Below are 19,640 nucleotides of genomic sequence, written 5' to 3'. Positions count from 1 at the left end.
TTAATTTAATTATAAATTATTGATTTACCTTTTTTAACATTTATTATACATACCTAAGGAAAACCAAAACTTAATAAAGGAGTGCATTATTCTGAAAAATCACATTTCACCATGTCCCAAGGTTTCATATTATTCAAAATTTTTATCTTACAACCCCCCAAAGTTTAGAAACATCAATTTGCATGTTCCACTATTTTCACAACGAAATCTGGTGACTTCTCCCTTTATCTCTGTTTGACGAAGAAATTAAAGAAACAACGATTTGATCTTGCCCACTAAGATAACCGATGAAGAAAATCAGCATTACCAACAAAAAATTGAGGAACCAAGTCAATGAAAAACCTAAGAACAAGCCAACGTTCTTGCACACAAATCAAAAAAGGAAAGCGTTGGGATCTAGATCTCTCATTTGTTTTTTAGTGAAAAAATCATGATAAAAGTGTCAAAAATACCATTGCAAAGGGGGAATATGCCAACAAGATAATTGACAATACATTGGAGTAAATTATTGGGAAGAATAGTCACTGAAAAAAAAAAAATTTGTAAGGGTGTAATTGTAATATTCTGAAATTTGAGAGAGAGTCAATTGTTATTGGTACAATAATAAAACCTTGGAAATGCAGGGTATCAGTAAGTTTTTAATACTAAGTTACGTATAAATTATCAATTTTCAAAATTATGATAAAATAATGGGATAAAAATTTATTTTTTAAATATTTTTAATTAAATAATATTTTTATCTTTATATCTAATAAATTTTATTAATATTATAATTGACAAATAAGTATTTAAATTTTTAAAATTTAATAAAAAAAGTTTAACAATGCCCTAAAGCTTGCGAGACATAAAAGTTTTTGGCCTTCTATGTATTACCTTATCAAGGAGGTTACAAATTAATTACTCTTTTTTTATGAGAAAAAACATAATTAAAAAAAAAAAAAGAAAAGCGAAAGCGCTCGTAAGAACGCCATTCGTCAAACTTGCTTTCCGGCGACAGATTTCAAAAAGGAAGTGTTATGCGAGAGAGAAAGAAAAGAAGTGAATTAGACAAGATTAGAGGAAAGAATTTGAAAGCAAGAGATGCGAAACCAACACAATGATGCAAGGACTCCATCACCAGCAACAACAACTAGCAGCGCTACTCTCCGTCGCTCTTTCCAAGGACGACTCCACTTCTTCTGCGACAATAACTACGACAGCAACAGTAACAGCCACAACAACCGCAACGGTAGCTTCATTAGCAACAACAACAACCACCACGCCCAGTGGCGGCTCCAATTCAGTAGACGAGGACTCGGCTCGGCTTGGCGCCATCACCTCACTCCACCGCTTGGTTCTCTATCCTCCTAACTCTGTTCTCATCACTCACTCCGCTTCCTTCCTCTCACAAGGCTTCTCTCAGCTTCTAACCGACAAGTAATCTCGCTCTCTTTTTCTTCGTTGTCTTTAGTTGTTGTGTAAATGATGGGAATAATTTTACATTATGAGGAAATTTGACATTTTTGGTGCAATTTATGCAATTTTTGTTTATTATCTGATTTTGAATGTCAGGCAGACGATAGATGAAAAAACAGAATTGAAATCTTAGTTTGTTATTTTGATTGAATTTGGCATTTGAGGCTCTATGAGTATGCTGTTAGAATTTTGGAGGCTTCAATATTTACTTTTGTGGAAATTAAGTTTGGAAACTAAGTTTGGAAACTAAGTATATCATCTGATTGTGATTATAATGAAACGGGTGGCCTAGTTAATGCTGTTTTTGGCTAATGAAGGTTATAAGATTATACGTCAGATGAAATTTGAAATTTGACATTTGACACTCAATTGTATGCAAACCAAGTATGGTATTTGATTTTGAATGCAGTGAAATGTGTGGCTGTGCTAATCCAAGTATATTGACACTGGATGATTGGTCTTGAGGAATAGAGTTTTTGAATGTTAAATGATTTTGTGGATATGAACTTACTGAAGATCATGATCATGTGTGGTTTTTTGGGATTAATTTGTGATTTTTGTTATATTTTAAGGTCATATGCAGTGAGGCAGTCTGCAGCAGTTGCTTATGGTGCACTCTGTGCTGTGGTGTGTTCAATCCCTATAGGATCAAATGGTCGGCAGAACCATGTTATGCTTGGCAGTATGGTGGATCGGTTCATTGGTTGGGCTTTGCCATTGCTTAGCAATGTCAGTGCTGGAGATGGGACCACAGAACTGGCTTTGGAAGGATTACGTGAGTTTCTTAGTATTGGGGATGTTGGTGGGATTGAGAGATATGCTTTACCAATCCTCAAATCATGCCAGGAACTTCTTGAGGATGAGAGAACCTCCTTGAGTTTGTTACACCGACTTTTGGGTGTTTTAACTTTGATTTCGTTGAAGTTTTCTAGATTCTTCCAACCTCATTTTTTGGACATCATTGATCTACTTCTTGGGTGGGCATTGGTACCAGACCTTGCGGAATCAGATAGGCGTGTTATTATGGACAGTTTCCTGCAATTTCAAAAGCACTGGGTGGGTAGTTTGCAATTTTCGCTTGAGCTTCTGTCTAAGTTCTTGGATGACATGGATGTGCTACTTCAGGATGGTAGTCATGGGAACCCACAACAATTTCGACGATTGCTTGCGCTGCTTTCTTGCTTTTCAACAGTACTGCAGTCCACTGCTTCTGGGTTACTCGAATTAAATCTACTTGAACAAATCAGCGAACCAATTAGCAAAATGCTTCCTCGGTTGTTGGGATATTTATCTATGGTTGGAAGGAAGTTTGGTTGGTCACTGTGGATTGGGGATTCGTGGAAGTGCTTGACTCTCTTGGCAGAAATATTATGTGAAAGGTTTTCCACCTTTTATCCACTTGCGGTTGATGTTCTGTTTGAAAGTTTGCAGCCCCTCGGAGCTGCGAAGATTACCTCTTTTCAAGTTCATGGGGTTTTGAAAACCAATCTTCAGCTATTATCTCTGCAGAAATTTGGTCTTCTTCCATCATCTGTGCAAAAATTGCTTCAATTTGATGAACCGATATCTCAGCTACGTTTGCATCCAAATCACTTAATAACAGGGAGTTCTGCTGCTACTTATATTTTCTTGCTTCAACATGCTAATGATGAAGTTGTTCAACAAGCAGTAAGCTCATTGATTGAAGAGCTGCAGTTGTTGAAGGGCCTGCTTGGAAAAACTTTTGGTCATGGTGATGAGGTGGATAGTGCCACAGATTTTAAACCCTATTCAAAACTTGAGTTGTTTGCATTTATTAAATTTGACTTGAAAGTTCTGTTAACCTGTGTTTTCGTTGGTGGGGATATCAGTTTGATTGGTCAACCAGATGTTGCTGCCATATATCTAAAACGGTCAGAAAAATTGGGAGACTTTATTATGGAGAAACTAAATCCCTTTGAATCGACTATTCAGGAATCTGTGGAATTGCAAGTCAGCATTATCAAAGCATTGGAGAGGCTAACTGCAGTTGAATTCTTGAGCAATATTTCCTTATTAAAACAGAGTAGCAATAAAGCTTCTGTGGATGGTGCTTTCGAGAAGGACCAAAATGGTAGTGGTTTCAGGGATAGGTTTTCAGCTGTGATTGTTGATCATATGAGGAAGAACAAAGAGCTCGTGGTGAAAGCTCTCTATTTTTCTTCTCCCCTTGCAGTTAAAGTAGCAGCTCTTGAATGGATTAAAAAGTTCTGTGAGAATCTTATTTCTATTAATGAGAAATCAAATCTGAACTCTTATTTTTATGAAGCATTTGGATATGTTAGTATTTCCGAGAATATGGTGTTCTTAGTTTTGGAAGCTGCATCTGACAAGGAACCAAATGTGAGGTCACATGTTGCATCAGTCTTGGAGCTGCTTCTGCAAGCAAGACTGATACATCCCATGTATTTTTCCTCTATAGCTGAAGTGCTTCTGGAAAGAGTTGGTGATCCTGATATTGACATAAGAAGTGCATTTGTTAGGTTGTTTTCCCATGTCTTGCCAACAATGATGTACACTTGTGGTCTAAATGATTCTGGAGTGTGTGGCACATGTAGGCCTGGTTTTCTTATATTAAGCAATGGTTCCAACCTGCACTGGAAGCAAGTATTTGCCTTGAAGCCACTACATTGGCAACTTCACTCGCAGCAGCTTGTTTCCATTTTGAGCTACATTTCACAAAGATGGAAAGTGCCTCTTTCTTCTTGGATTCAGCGGCTCATTCATAGCTGTAAGAGTTCAAAAGACTATGCTTTGGCTCAACATGAGGAAACAGGAAGCATTGGTGTCAATGACTTATGGTTGGATATAAAAGTGGACGAGGATATTCTGGAAAGAATTTTCTCAGTTAATAACCTGGCTGGTGCTTGGTGGGCTATACAGGAATCGGCAAGATATTGTATTGCAACGCGCCTTAGGACTAATCTGGGTGGGCCAACCCAAACTTTTGCAGCGTTAGAGCGAATGCTTTTGGATGTTGCACATGTGCTACAACTTGATACTGAACAAATTGATGGAAACTTAAGTATAATTGGCTCTTCTGGTACTCATTTGTTACCAATGAGATTGCTTTTAGATTTTGTTGAGGCCCTAAAGAAATATGTGTATAATGCCTATGAGGGATCTGCTGTTTTACCACCTGCTACTCGTCAAAGTTCATTGTTTTTTCGAGCAAACAAGAAAGTCTGTGAGGAATGGTTTTCTCGCATATGTGAGCCGATGATGAATGCTGGATTGGCACTACAGTGTCATGATGCAACAATTCAGTATTGTACTTTGCGTCTGCAGGAACTTAGAAATCTAGTGGCTTCAGCCCTGAAAGACAAGCCCAGGGCACAGGCAGCTGAGAATCTTCATAGTCTTCGGAGTAGATATTCCGGAGAGATCTTGCGGGTTGTACAGCACATGGCACTGGCTTTGTGTAAGTCTCATGAATCAGAGGCTTTATTTGGCCTACAAAAGTGGGTTTCAATGACTTTCTCATCCTTACTTGTGGATGAACACCAGTCTCTAAATCACAGTGGAATAGTCATGCCCTTTTCGTGGATCACTGGGCTTATATATCAGTCTGAGGGCCAGTATGAAAAGGCCGCTGCTTACTTTGCTCACTTGTTACAGACTGAGGAGTCACTCAGTTCTCTGGGTTCTGATGGTGTACAGTTTGCTATTGCACGTATAATTGAGAGTTACACTGCTGTATCTGATTGGAAATCTTTAGAATCCTGGCTATTAGAGTTGCAAACACTTCGTGCCAAGCATGCTGGGAAGAGTTATTCTGGTGCATTAACAACAGCAGGCAATGAAATAAATGCAATTCATGCCTTAGCCCATTTTGACGAGGGTGATTTTCGGGCAGCTTGGACATGCCTGGACCTGACACCGAAAAGTAGCAGTGAACTCACACTTGATCCCAAACTGGCCTTGCAAAGGAGTGATCAAATGATTTTACAGGCATTGCTTCTTCTGTCTGAGGGGAAGGTAGACAAAGTGCCACATGAATTGCAGAAGGCCAAAACAATGCTGGATGAAATATTATCTGCTCTGCCACTTGATGGATTATCAGAGGCAGCAGCACATGCCACCCAGATGCACTGCATCTTTGCATTTGAAGAAGGCCAGAAGTTTATGGCAAATCAAGCAAAATCCAATCAATACCAGTCAATTTTGAGTTCATATGTCCTCTCAATGAAGAATGCAATTAATAGTGTTCATCAAGATTGTAGTCCATGGTTAAAAGTTCTCCGTGTTTATAGAAATATTTTACCATCCTCATTGGTTACTTTGAACCTCTGTATGAATTTGTCAAGTTTGGCTCGTAAACAGAAAAACACAGTGTTGGCAAATCGTCTGAACAACTATCTCAGAGATCAGTTGTTGAGTTGCTCTGAGGAGAGATACCGTGAATTCTTGGTATCAAAATTGCAATATGAGGAAATCCTGCTACTGTATTCTCAAAACAAGTATGAAGACGCTCTTCTGAAACTCTGGTCCTTTGTGAGCCCTCTGATGCTTTCTTCTGGATCAGGTGTTTCCAGTTGTAGTGATAGTTATTTGAAAGCCAAGGCGTGCTTGAAACTCTCAAATTGGCTGAGACGGGATTACTCTGACTTGAGTTTAGAAAATATTGTTCTGAAAATGTGTGTAGATTTTAATATGGCAGACATCTCTTCATTTGCCGGAGGTGGAACCTCCTCTGTTGATGAGAATCTAAGCTCTAAACCAAGTGTAGTTATCGAGGAAATAGTGGGTACTGCTACTAAATTGTCGACACATCTTTGTTCCACCATGGGCAAGTCGTGGATTTCATACGCATCTTGGTGTTTCAGTCAGGCAAGAAACGCTCTTTTGGCCCCACATGAATCTGCATTCCATTCGTGTTCTTTTTCTCCTTTACTTTCTGCAGAAATTGTACCAGAAAGATTCAAATTAACTGAAGGTGAGATTGTAAGAGTGGAATCTGCAATTGTGCGGCTTTTTCAGGATAAGGGTGTTGAGAGGGGCTTAAAGGATGAAGGAGATGGTTGGAATGTTTGGCTTGATTCTGTTGAACATTTGAGAAATGAAAACCTTATCAAGCCTTTGACGCAGCAAGTAGTTGATATAATTGAAGCTGCAGCTGGGCTGTATAGTGAAAAAAACTCTAATGGTGAATGTCTTTCCACCACTGTAGCTTCTCAGTTGCAGCTTTGCTTTGCACGTGCAGATGTTGGCCTAGAAGAAACTGATGTGTTATCTGTAGTTGATAGCTTAGTTGATGTTTGGTGGTCTTTGAGGAGGAGAAGAGTCTCATTATTTGGGCATGCAGCACATGGCTTTATAAAATACCTATCATATTCATCTTTGAAGCTTTGCAATGATCAGTTGTATGGTGCTGATAGTGATTCATTGAAGCAAAAAACTGGAAGCTACATATTAAGGGCTACATTATATGTCCTACATATTCTTCTCAATTATGGAGTGGAGTTGAAAGATACACTTGAACCTGCTCTTTCTATGGTTCCTTTGCTGGCATGGCAGGTGAGAAGTTTTCTCTTAGTTTTTTTGACCGGGATAATAGATGAGATTGTGATCAAAATCTTTCTGTAGGAAGTGACACCTCAATTGTTTGCACGGTTGAGTACACATCCCGAGCAAGTGGTTCGGAAGCAATTAGAGGGCTTACTGATTATGTTGGCCAAACTTTCTCCTTGGTCTATTGTGTTCCCAACACTAGTTGATGTAAATGCATATGAAGAGAAGCTAACACAGGAACTTCAACATGTACTTGGTTGTTTGGTAATAAAATTTCTTTCATTAGTTTGGTTAACACTGTTGTGCATTTATTACTTGGTGACATTTATGGTATAAACTACATTTAACTTGCCCCTTTGGCAATTGAGGACAATATTTTTTAGATTGTCATTATTGATGCCTACTGCTTTCCAATCACTCTGGCTGTTATGTTTGACATCAATAAGAGTACCTTCTATTTGAAGTTTTGATGTGGTATGTTTGTTGCCTACTACTACAGAATACAAAATTGTTCAAAAATTTTTACTTACGATGTCAATATCTTTCATGGTACTCTGTTCATCGATGTTAAAAAATTTCTATGTTCAAATTCACATCTAGTATGCATGTGGATTCCCCTCATGCTTTTGAGTTCTTAACTTATTCATAGATCACCATAGCCTTCATGGTGGTCAGGATTGATAAGTCATTGACTTTGCAAAATTTGATCAATAACATCTTCACTGCTTTGTGACCTTTTCATTTGATTACATATTGATAATGCATGCCTAGAAATCATAGATAAATCATTTATGATTTATAAAGGCTAATTAGGTAGCAGCCTTTCAGTATATATAATTGCATGGCTCTTGTGATTTTGATCTTGCTTTTTCTCCTTTTAGTGCATTTAACCCAAGCTGCTTCATTATCCTAAGTTTAGTTTTTAGATAATAATTTGCTCACTCTTACTGGAATACGAAATGATTAGATCATAATTGTTTTACATGCAGAAAGAACTTTACCCAAGATTGATTCAGGATGTTCAACTCATGATAAACGAGCTTGGAAATGTTACTGTTCTTTGGGAGGAGCTATGGCTCAGCACACTTCAAGACCTTCATGGAGGTAACAAAGGCTGCTTCTTTTTCTTGATGCTGTATTATTTGATTAATGTTATAAAAAAGAAGTGGATTTTGCTTTTCACTTGGATAAATTTTATATGAATTTAAAAATCAGTGTTTAACGTGCAAACCTCAATTTAAAATGAAAATTGTGGCATTAGAATGGGACCTTGAAGATATATTTATGTAGGACGTATGCATTGGTTTGTCATTGTTAGCCTATTGTTACTTTGTTATGTGAGATGATGAAGGTTGTGATTTTATCTAATTTTGTAACTGCTAGCAAGCAAGAATATGGAGTTTCATGTTTTTTTCTTTCACCTATACTACTTTTTGTGCAAAGCACATGGCATACTGATGACATCTTCCCAATTTTTTCTAGATGTGATGAGGCGCATAAATGTGCTTAAAGAGGAAGCTGCAAGGATTGCAGAGAATGCCACACTCAGCCAAAGTGAGAAGAGGAAGATAAATGCAGCTAAATACTCAGCCATGATGGCTCCCATTGTTGTGGCATTGGAACGCCGTTTAGCTTCAACTTCTCGGAAACCTGAAACTCCTCATGAAATATGGTTCCTTGAGGAGTATGGGGAACAACTGAAATCAGCCATCTTAAATTTTAAGACTCCTCCAGCATCTGCAGCTGCTCTTGGAGATGTTTGGCGACCATTTGATAACATTGCTGCATCCTTAGCATCTCACCAGAGAAAGTCATCAGTTTCTTTAAGCAAAGTTGCACCACAATTGGCCCTATTATCATCTTCTGATGTTCCAATGCCTGGTCTTGAGAAGCAAGTCACAGCATCTGAAACTGACGGAGGTCTTGCTGCGACTCTCCAGGGAATTGTTACGATCTCCTCTTTCTCTGAGGATCTGACTATCTTATCAACAAAAACAAAACCTAAGAAACTTGTTATACTTGGTTCAGATGGAAAGAAGTATACTTATCTATTGAAAGGCCGAGAAGATCTCCGTCTTGATGCTAGAATCATGCAATTGCTGCAAGCTGTAAATAGTTATCTTCATTCAACTCCAGCAACTCGTAGTCAGTCACTTGGCATTCGCTATTATTCTGTGACTCCAATCAGTGGTCGGGCTGGCCTTATCCAGTGGGTTGACAATGTAATAAGTATATATAGTGTCTTTAAGTCATGGCAAACACGTGTTCAGCTTGCCCAACATTTTACAGTGGCTGCTGGCAACACAAAAAATTCTGTTCCTCCGCCCATTCCCCGGCCTAGTGATATGTTCTATGGCAAGATCATACCAGCACTGAAAGAGAAAGGCATTAGGAGAGTAATTTCAAGAAGAGATTGGCCTCATGAAGTTAAGCGTAAAGTTCTTCTTGATCTGATGAAGGAAGTTCCTCGACAGCTTCTTCATCAAGAACTTTGGTGTGCTAGTGAAGGGTTCAAAGCCTTCAACTCAAAATTGAAAAGGTACTCCCTTTAAGGAAACTTGAATAAGATCTTAAGTTTTCTTGTTACTGATCTTCATTCCATTAATTAATGTACTCATTTCAATCCAACTAAATCTTAATCTCAACTTCTTGGTACAGTGAATTCTTTTCACTTTCCAAGTTCAGTTAAAGCCCCTCCTCCTTATTCTGTGCAATCATACCTTTTGTCTCTCCCTTGACCCATGTCTTCTTTTTGGACTCCTCGTTCCTTGGAGTCTTACATCCACTTGCTGCTTCTCACTGTGACCCATTTATTTGTTTCCAATATACTTGCCACATCACTTTCAAATTGGTAGCACCTCAAACTTCTAATGATTGCAATTCTTTCTTATTTAATTTTCTTTTGTGTTTCCTGCTATTTTACTTTTCCCATTACTATCAGTTATTGTTCTTCACGTCTTTTATTTTAGTTCAACTCGATCTTTAGTGTATACTTATTGATTATCCTATATTCTGAAAAGCAAATTGTTAGGCTGGGTAAAGTGGTAACTTAATATGGTATCAGTGTAAGTTGACAATAATTAGTTTAAGTATACTGAAAATCTTAGTTGATGCTTGAAATGAAGTACTGCTTATATAGTTCCCCTGTCCTTTTTCTTGGATAAAAAAATAGTGATCCCTCCTCAATTATGGTTCTGCTCTTTATTTCCCCTAATAAATGCACAAGCATAACCATAGCACAGTTTGGTATGCAAGGTGTTGATATCTTGAATTATACCTGAGATGTAGACACAAAATGTACTGCTCAGCATGATATCTATTTATTTGTCCACGATGTTGTTTTTATAGTGTGGAGCTAAATAATCATCAAAATCTTGACAGTTAGGATCATAGTTATTAATATTATATGATATACAATACATATCGTACAATACGATGCAAATAGATAATGATACGTATCCGAAAGTGTATACAAAATTATATGATATGGTGGATGTATTGTATGATACGATACATATTATATGAAATAATACATATTACCGACATAAATTGATACACTTTTATAGAAGTGATAATATGGTAAGGGTGTATATGAGAAATTATATATTTCCAAGGGATTTTTGTGATATTTTCCAAGATAATGATGGTGTGACAATTAGAATTTTTTATTATTTCATTATTATTTTTTAAAAGATGTATCCTACGATAAAAAAAGATATGTGATACACGATACGGAAAATTAGGTTTTTTATACACAATATAATACATTATTCGACTACCATGGTCAGACTTGTGAATTCTTAGTAATTTATTACTTATATTGGGATGATGTTGTTCTACTAATGGCATGGTATTAATTTTAAATTTTAAAGGACATTCATTTTCTTTCTACATTTATAGGTATGCTGGAAGTGTTGCAGCTATGAGTATGGTGGGCCACATTCTGGGCCTTGGTGATAGACACTTGGATAACATTCTTGTGGATTTTTCTAGTGGGGAAATAGTACATATTGACTACAATGTGTGTTTTGATAAAGGCCAAAGACTAAAAGTTCCAGAAATCGTTCCCTTCCGTCTTACCCAGACAATTGAAGCCGCTTTAGGGTTGACTGGAATAGAGGGTACTTTCAGAGCAAACTGTGAAGCAGTGATGAGTGTTCTGAGGAAAAACAAAGATATACTCCTGATGTTACTTGAGGTCTTTGTGTGGGATCCACTTATAGAGTGGACGCGGGGAGATTTTCATGATGATGCTGCAATTGGTGGTGAAGAAAGAAAGGGCATGGAGTTAGCAGTGAGCCTGAGTTTATTTGCATCTAGAGTACAAGAAATCCGTGTTCCCTTGCAGGTATATAATAATTGTTGAAGCTTGCTTGTATATATACCTTACTTTTAAAAATGATAATATGTGGTCATTGGGTAATGCCAATTCTGTTGTTGTGTAAGCCAATGCTGTGTCTGCTTGATGAGTGTAATGTCTTTAAGATAGATTATGTTGTATTATTTCATATTTTTTGCATTGTCTATCAAATTGGCATGTTGGCTGGTCTGTTGTTGCAATCTTTGCACACAATAACTCAGCAAAATTTTTCATTGTTGTAGTTCTATTTGGAAATTATATCAAGCATACTGACAATCTTTTATGTCTGCTGTATTCGGAACTGTTATCAGGAGCATCATGATCTTTTATTGGCTGCTTTACCTGCTGTTGAATCTGTTCTTGAGGTATTAAGATTTAATGCCAAAAATCATGAAGCTATATGCAAGATTTGATTTTTTTTTATACTAGAAGTTTAATTGACTCAAAGTTTGTTTTCCAGAGGTTCGCTGATGTTCTAAATCGATATGAGCTTGCTTCTGCACTTTTTTATCAGGCTGACCAAGACAGGTCTAACCTTATTGTGCGTGAGACATCTGCAAAGGCAATTGTGGCTGAAGCAACTTGTAATTCAGAGAAAATCCGTGCCTCATTTGAAGTTCAGGCTCGGGAATTTGCACAAGCAAAGGCCCTAATAACTGAGAAAGCTCAAGAAGCAACAACTTGGATAGAACAACATGGGAGGATCCTTGATGCTTTACGAGGCAACCTAATCCCAGAAATAAATACCTGCATTAAATTGAGTGGTCTGTCAGATGCATTATCTCTTACATCTGCTGTTCTTGTTGCTGGGGTTCCATTCACTATAGTTCCTGAGCCCACGCAAGTACAGTGCCATGATATAGATAAGGAAGTCTCCCAGCTAATAGCTGAACTGGATCAGGGACTCTCATCTGCCTCAGTTGCTCTCCAAGCATATGCTTTAGCCTTGCAAAGAATCCTACCTCTAAATTACCTTACAACCAGTTCGGTGCATAGTTGGGCACAAGTTCTGCAGTTGTCTGCTAATGCTCTTTCTGCTGATATCCTTGCTCTTGCTAGAAGACAGGCTGCTGAACTCATTGTGAAAATACATGGAGAGAATCTTGATTCTATCAAACACAATCATGAACAACTTTGTCTTGAAGTGGAAAAGTATGGGTTGGAGATAGAAAAAGTTGAAAAAGAGTGTGCTGAGTTAGTCAACTCTATTGGCTCAGAAACTGAATCAAAAGCTAAGGATCGATTTCTATCTGCTTTCACAAAGTATATGAAGTCTGCAGATCTTTTAAGGAAAGAATACGCTAATTCTTCGTATCAGTCTGGACAACTTAAATATGATGGGACAAAAGATGCCAGGTTGCAGGGGACTCAGGAAGAGAACAAGGAAAGAGTATTATCTGTTATGAATATTGCTGTAAGCCATTTGTATGAGGAGGTCAAGCGTAGGGTCCTTGAAAATTTTAGTGGCACTGTTAGGGTAATGAGAGGAAGCAATAGGTTGAGATCTGATTTTGGAACTATCTTCTCTGATTTTGAAGAGCAAGTAGAGAAATGTATACTTGTAGCAGAGTTTGTCAATGAACTCTGGCAAATTATTGGCAGGGACATGTCTAATGATGATGCAGATGTAGACCGTCCAAAATATCATCCTGAAAAAAATTGGGCCTCTATCTTTAAAACCAGTTTAGTTTCCTGTAAGAACTTGGTTGGCAAAATGACTGAAGTTGTTCTACCAGATGTAATGAGATCTGCTATTTCATTCAATTCAGAAGTTATGGATGCATTCGGTTCAATCTCACAAATCAGGGGGTCCATTGATACTGCAATTGAACTGCTTGTAGAGGTTGAATTAGAGAGAGCATCCCTGGTTGAACTGGAACAGAACTACTTTGTCAAAGTTGGTCTCATTACTGAGCAGCAATTGGCCCTTGAAGAAGCTGCTGTGAAGGGTAGGGATCATCTATCTTGGGAAGAGGCAGAGGAGCTTGCCTCACAAGAAGAAGCCTGTAGAGCAGAGCTTAACCAACTCCATCAAACTTGGAATCATAGGGACGTGCGAAGTTCCTCCCTCCTGAAGCAAGAAGCTGATGTTAGAAATGCCTTGGTTTCTTCAGAGCGCCATTTTCAATCTTTAATAGGTGCTGAAGAGTCTAGTGAGCCACATGTTTTGAGAAGCAAAGCACTATTGACCATGCTTGTTAAGCCCTTTTCTGAGTTGGAATCAGTTGATAAAACATTAGCCTCCTTCAGGTCTTTTGATTCTAAATCAGATAGGATTCCTAAATTAGCAGAGCTGATGACTTCTGGGCGTTCAATATCTGAATGTATCTGGAATTTTGGCAGCCTGTTGAGCAACCACTCTTTCTTTATTTGGAAAATGGGTATAGTGGATTCATTTCTCGATTCATGCATACATGATGTGGCATCATATGTTGATCAAAATTTAGGATTTGACCAGCTGTTCAATGTTGTGAAGAAAAAGCTTGAAGTCCAACTTCAAGAACATGTTGGTCAATACTTGAAAGAACGAGTTGCTCCTGGTTTGTCGGCTTTGTTAGATAAAGAAATTGAGAATTTGAAGAAATTGGCTGAGGGAACAAAGGAACTTACAGCCGAGGAAGTTAAAAAGGAAACTGAGGCTGTGAGAAGGGTCCAACTATTGCTTGATGAATATTGTAATGTGCATGAAACAGCTAGAGCAGCAAGAACAGCTGCTTTCCTGATGAAAAGGCAGGTGAATGAGCTCAGGGAGGCTCTTCTCAAGACTAGCCTAGAGATTGTCCAAATGGAGTGGATGCATGATGTTGTTTTAACCCCCTCATATAATAGTAAGATAATATATCAGAGATGTTTTCCCAGTGATGATAACATAACTCCGATTATTTTAAACCTCAGCAGACCAAAATTGCTGGAAACTATACAGTCTGCTGTCTCAAAAACAGCTAGATCAATTGAGTGCCTGCAAGCTTGTGAACGAACTTCTCTCACCGCTGAGGGGCAGCTTGAGAGAGCAATGGGGTGGGCTTGTGGTGGGCCAAATTCTGGTGCAGCCGGAAATTCTTCAACCAAGCCTTCAGGAATTCCACATGAATTCCATGACCATTTGATGAGGCGTCGACAACTACTATGGGAAGCTAGAGAAAAGGCATCTGATATTGTCAAAATATGCATGTTAATACTGGATTTCGAATTGTCAAGAGATGGTATTTTTCAGATTCCAGGAGAGATTTATCCCTTGAGAGGTGGTGGTGATGGAAGGACATGGCAGCAGGCTTACTTAAATGCACTAACAAAACTGGAGGTTGCTTATCATTCATTCACATGTGAGTTTGCCATAATACAACAATACTTAAAAATGCTATATATGTTTATATATGTGTGGTCTCAATGTTCTTGTATCAGGTACCGAACAAGAGTGGAAGCTTGCACAAAGCAGCATGGAATCTGCATCTAATGGCTTGTATTCTGCTACAAACGAACTTTGCATTGCCTCCCTTAAAGCAAAGTCAGCTTCAGGTAATAAGTCCTTCATTAACTTGCACATCTTTACATTGGCATATAATCATGTCTTGGTCTAACATGGGCACACACTTGTGTATTGGTTGTAGCTCATAAGTGCTATTATTATATACTTTCATTTACTGCAGGTGATTTACAAAACACTGTTCTTGCAATGAGGGATTGTGCATATGAAGCCAGTGTTGCCCTATCTGCATTTGGTCGTGTATCAAGGAGCCATACTGCTTTGACCTCCGAATCTGGTTCCATGCTTGAAGAAGTATGCCCTATATGTGGAAAATTTTCTCTTTTTGTATAGACTTTATATCTGCAAACCTATCCAAAAAATTTAAAAAAAAAAAAGTCAAACCAGATGTGTACAATAGTAAAAAGGCCTGGAAAATATCTACCAAAATCTTTAGATCCCTGCAAAAAATTTGCAACATAAAAACCCTTTTTTCTTTTCCTTAAAGTTTTAAAGATATAAGTTGGTTTGGAGGTAATTTTGAGTGTTTGATACCAGTTTTCTGAACTCAACTTATCTTTCTCTTAACTCATTAGCTGACCATTACATTTGATTCCTTTTTGGTTTAATGAAATGATTGCTGTTGTTGTATTTCTTTGATGTATCAGCATTATTGATGTTTCTGTAAGTCTTTAGGTAGCATTTTTCTTAGCCCTCCCTGCATCTGGTCGAATGTTACTATAATTGCTGCACTTTACCTTTTTATACTAGTTTCTTCTTTGGGGGTGGGATACATTATTGGTTCCTCACATGAGGCAGGTTGATGGTATATTTGTGGTCTCCTTTGAGTTGTAAATTAAGGAACAATTAATAATTTAATCTGTTATCTTGATGTTTTTGTTTCTAAATTATTTTGTATTTCTCTTCAGGTTCTGGCAATCACGGAAGACCTGCATGATGTTCACAGTTTGGGGAAGGAGGCTGCTGCAGTGCACCATTCTCTTATGGAGGACCTTTCGAAGGTTTTTCTTGTCTTTCAACTCGATATTTGATATGTACTTCCTTGTGTTGCTTTTGGTGTAGTTCTAGTGACTCATTTTTCTAATCTTCATACTTCATAGAATGAAACTTCTTTTAAGAGTGTGGTTGCTTTAGGTTTTCTCTAGACTTAAAAACTGTATCTGCTGATATTTGTTTTCTCCGGGCAGGCAAATTCCATCCTTCTTCCACTTGAATCTGTTTTGTCTAAAGATGTTACTGCCATGACTGATGCTATGGCTAGTGAGAAAGAGACCAAGATGGAAGTTTCTCCTATTCATGGACAAGCTATATATCAGTCTTATGGTCTTAGAGTGAGGGAGGCATTTCAGATCTTTAAGCCCTTGCTTCCATCACTTGTGCTTTCTGTAAAGGGGCTATATTCAATGCTTACAAGACTTGCACGAACTGCAAGTCTCCATGCTGGCAATCTTCATAAAGTAAATTTCCATATCCGAGTTTAATCATGTTATTTATATACTTGGATATTGCAAGTTGGAAAAACTGACAAAATTTGTCTATCTATATGTAGGCTCTTGAAGGACTAGGAGAAAGCCAAGAAGTAAAATCACAGGGAATTAGTCTGTCAAGGCCAGACCTCGCTGCTGCTGATACTTCCCAATTCGATGAGAAAGAGAGAGAAGATCTCTCTAGATCTGATAGTGAGAGCACTAAAGAGGATCTTCTTGGTGTTGCTGGACTCTCTTCCGAAGATAAAGGATGGATATCTCCTCCAGATAGCATCTATAGCAGCAGCTCTGAGTCTGGCGTCACCTCAGGTGAAGCAAGTCTTCCAGACTTCAACAACCCTGAAGAATTGATAACACAACATTCACATGAGGAGGATGAGTATCGGCCAAGTTCTATTCCGTCCTCGCAAACTGATCTCCAATCACACTCTTGGCCATTGGCTGTGGACAATGGTGATAATGGTTCTGTCAAGTCAAACATTAATGAACCAAATGTAAATCTGGAAGCTGTAAAATCACAAGATTATGAAGCTGCAAGTGTGCCTGGTGGAAGTTTACAACCATTGAATAATTCAGTGGTGACTGTTGGAGTTAAAGATGAACTATCCTCATTAAACAAAGTTAAGATTAATGAGGAAAATAATGAAGATCCTATTCCTAATGCACGTGCTGTTATCCAAGTTTCCAGGGGTAAGTATGAGATCTTTTTTTTATGGAGTGTTAACATTCCTTTTCTTGAACTTTTAATTCTTTCAGAAAGAAAAAAGATAGAGAAAGCAGATAATCCTGAATCTAATTTTGAACACGATGGAATTGTAGGATTTCAGACATTGTGATTAAATTAGCAAACAGAGGATATCATTTATGTTATCATGGCAATAGGGTACTAATATATTGGAGTTTAGTCTACAAGTAATTTGAATGTTTACTTTTGGAACTCTATATACCAAAACTGTCTTTAGTTTACCTGTACTGGCACTGGTGACCAGATTGTCCTTGTGTTTCTTTTGCCAGCAATTTTCTATTAAATTATGTTGGATAAATATTCTTTTTAATTAGCCCGTAAGTTCTCGGCTTCAATGTTAAAAATATTGGTAATCTGTTATTATCATGTTAAGATGTTTGATGGTGTTTGTTGCTGCCTCCTTATCTCCCTCAGAGGGAAAAAATAAAAATGATTGAATATCAGTGACTGTTTCAACAGTTTTTACTGTTGGCATTAGTGAGTGCATCTACCGAGATTGTTTTTATACTAATCACAATTATTGTTATAATTTGTAATGATTGGTTATGTATAGGTAAAAATGCTTATGCATTAGCAGTATTACAGCGTGTTGAGATGAAACTTGATGGTGGAGATATTGCTGAGAACAGGTATCTGCTTTTTTGTGGTAAATTTGTAACAAAGTCTCGAATGAGCTACTTACTAACAGTAAACCTTCTCCATACATCTTACAGGGAGATCAGCATCGCAGAGCAAGTAGATTATCTACTCAAGCAAGCATCAAGTGTGGATAATCTTTGCAATATGTACGAAGGATGGACACCATGGATTTGAACATGTGAAGCCATTTACATACGAAGCATGTTAGAGCCATTTCAATTACTAGTCTCACTGACTTGAGCTTGTGTCTGAAACTCTCCGTTTCTCAGGGAGTAAGCCTTCTGCAAAGAGAATTATCTCTTGGCTTCAGGGCCCTGGCATTTCGGCTGAGGAATCTGCTATGAAATGGTACCAGCTTGCTTAAAAAGGTGCTATCTAATCATCCTCTATCTGGTACTGATTTCCTTCAAGGGAAAATTTGTGAGACTGAGGGTTTTCTCCAATCCTTTATTGGTATCTCTTTTTAAAAGGCTCCGCCATGTGACAATTTCAAGATGGAAAATACCTCAGTGCTCTAAGATGAATTCGAATTCGATGACTACTCAAAGTGCTTACTCTTGCCTTTCCCACAGCTTGAAACCCCCCCAAGATGTTATAATAATATCCGCTGCTGCACATACGGAAGTTAGTTTTCCGAAGGTCTCAACTTCGTCACCTCATTGCCCGTGCTATTCAAGTGAGAAATTTGCTGAGTCAAAACTGCATCCCGAGTGAAGGCACTAAGTTGGACATTAAAGATTCGTGAGTATTCACTGCTTGAAACGAGTACAAATCTGATGCCTAAATCACCCCCTTATTCATGTACAATCCTGTCACATTGATGAAACACAAGAACTTAAGAAGCTTATGGTGCATGCTATTCTGTGATATACTGTAATATCTACTCGTGAATTATCGCTATTGTCAAGAGTGAAGGGGTGCTTTTTTATATCGCCATTGTCACATAGATTACTCATGTTTTTTCAATTTTACATTGGGTTTCAAGATTGTATTTGAAAACTGTTTTTTTTTTTTTTAAAAAAAAAACAATTCCATTTATTATTTGCAAACATTTTCTATAAAATTTGTTAAATTTCATATTTAAAAAATTGTAATTAAATTGCAACCTGCTTCATCAGTTTTCAATATATTTCTGCAGAGATTTATGGTGATAATAATAACTAATTTCCTTATTGTCAGCCTCATATTTAAAGAACTCAAACAAGTTAATAATGCATTTTCTAAAAAAATACAAAATTATCAAAATCAAATAATGTAATCGGTCATCCGATAGAAATATAATATAGGTAAAAAGTGATATCTATCAAGAGATATTTCATAATTAATACAATATAATGAATATATAATATGATATGATACATATTATCGATATGAATTAATTTATTTTTTTAAAGAAAATGATAAGATAATAGAAATATATATAAAAAATTTTTAAAGGTGTATATGATATTTTTCAAAATGATGATGTGTCAATTATATTTGTTAAATATTTTATTTTTTAAAAATTATATTATTCAATACGATGTAATATATAAAATTAAATTTTTAATACAAAATTCCACTACCATGTTTGAGAGCTCACAGGGTGTTTGCATTCTGTTAGCTATAATAATTTAGTTTTTAGATGGTTAAATATTTTATTATTTTGGTATACCCTAAAGTATGGTTATTTTAATAAACGTTGATGTAACACTCAATAAACAATAATATCCAGTAATCAAGATAAACATGGATTCGACAGTTAATTAATGTCGCGATCATTGCAGTTGCGACACTCGTTTTGTAAGCCCAGCCCACAGAAAATTTCAACCGAGAGTCCCCATTCACCGACTTTCTGCCCCCTGGAAATTCTTTGCCAAAACCGCTCTTTAAAATTTCCTATATAAACTTGATGTTTCTTCCTCCCCAAATTAAAACATTCTGCAGTTGATTTGAGAATTT

General features: G+C 37.3%; 1 protein-coding gene across 1 annotated transcript; it reads left to right on the top strand.

Annotated features, from left to right (window-relative positions):
* The first annotated feature begins 913 nt into the window (after positions 1-913).
* Positions 914-18,627, top strand: LOC123214864. Its single transcript, XM_044634870.1, has 15 exons — positions 914-1,416; positions 2,028-6,990; positions 7,060-7,248; positions 7,974-8,088; positions 8,467-9,523; positions 10,885-11,332; positions 11,656-11,709; positions 11,805-14,667; positions 14,747-14,860; positions 14,992-15,122; positions 15,737-15,829; positions 16,016-16,285; positions 16,378-17,005; positions 17,614-17,689; positions 17,774-18,627. The coding sequence occupies exons 1-15, from the start codon at positions 1,097-1,099 to the stop codon at positions 17,871-17,873; spliced, it is 11,421 nt and encodes a 3,806-aa protein (XP_044490805.1). The 5' UTR covers positions 914-1,096; the 3' UTR covers positions 17,874-18,627.
* Positions 18,628-19,640: the final 1,013 nt, after the last annotated feature.

The sequence above is a fragment of the Mangifera indica genome, chromosome 4, assembly GCF_011075055.1.
Source record: "Mangifera indica cultivar Alphonso chromosome 4, CATAS_Mindica_2.1, whole genome shotgun sequence".
Lineage (NCBI taxonomy): Eukaryota > Viridiplantae > Streptophyta > Magnoliopsida > Sapindales > Anacardiaceae > Mangifera > Mangifera indica.
This window is presented reverse-complemented; position numbering and strand designations above follow the sequence as displayed.

Bases quoted from the DNA above. Each gene is read 5' to 3' on its own strand.
- LOC123214864 (XM_044634870.1), top strand. From the start codon at position 1,097: ATGATGCAAGGACTCCATCACCAGCAACAACAACTAGCAGCGCTACTC. The intron at 1,417-2,027 runs GTAATCTCGCTC...TTATATTTTAAG, and splicing joins TCTCAGCTTCTAACCGACAA to GTCATATGCAGTGAGGCAGT. The intron at 15,830-16,015 runs GTTTTTCTTGTC...TTCTCCGGGCAG, and splicing joins TTATGGAGGACCTTTCGAAG to GCAAATTCCATCCTTCTTCC.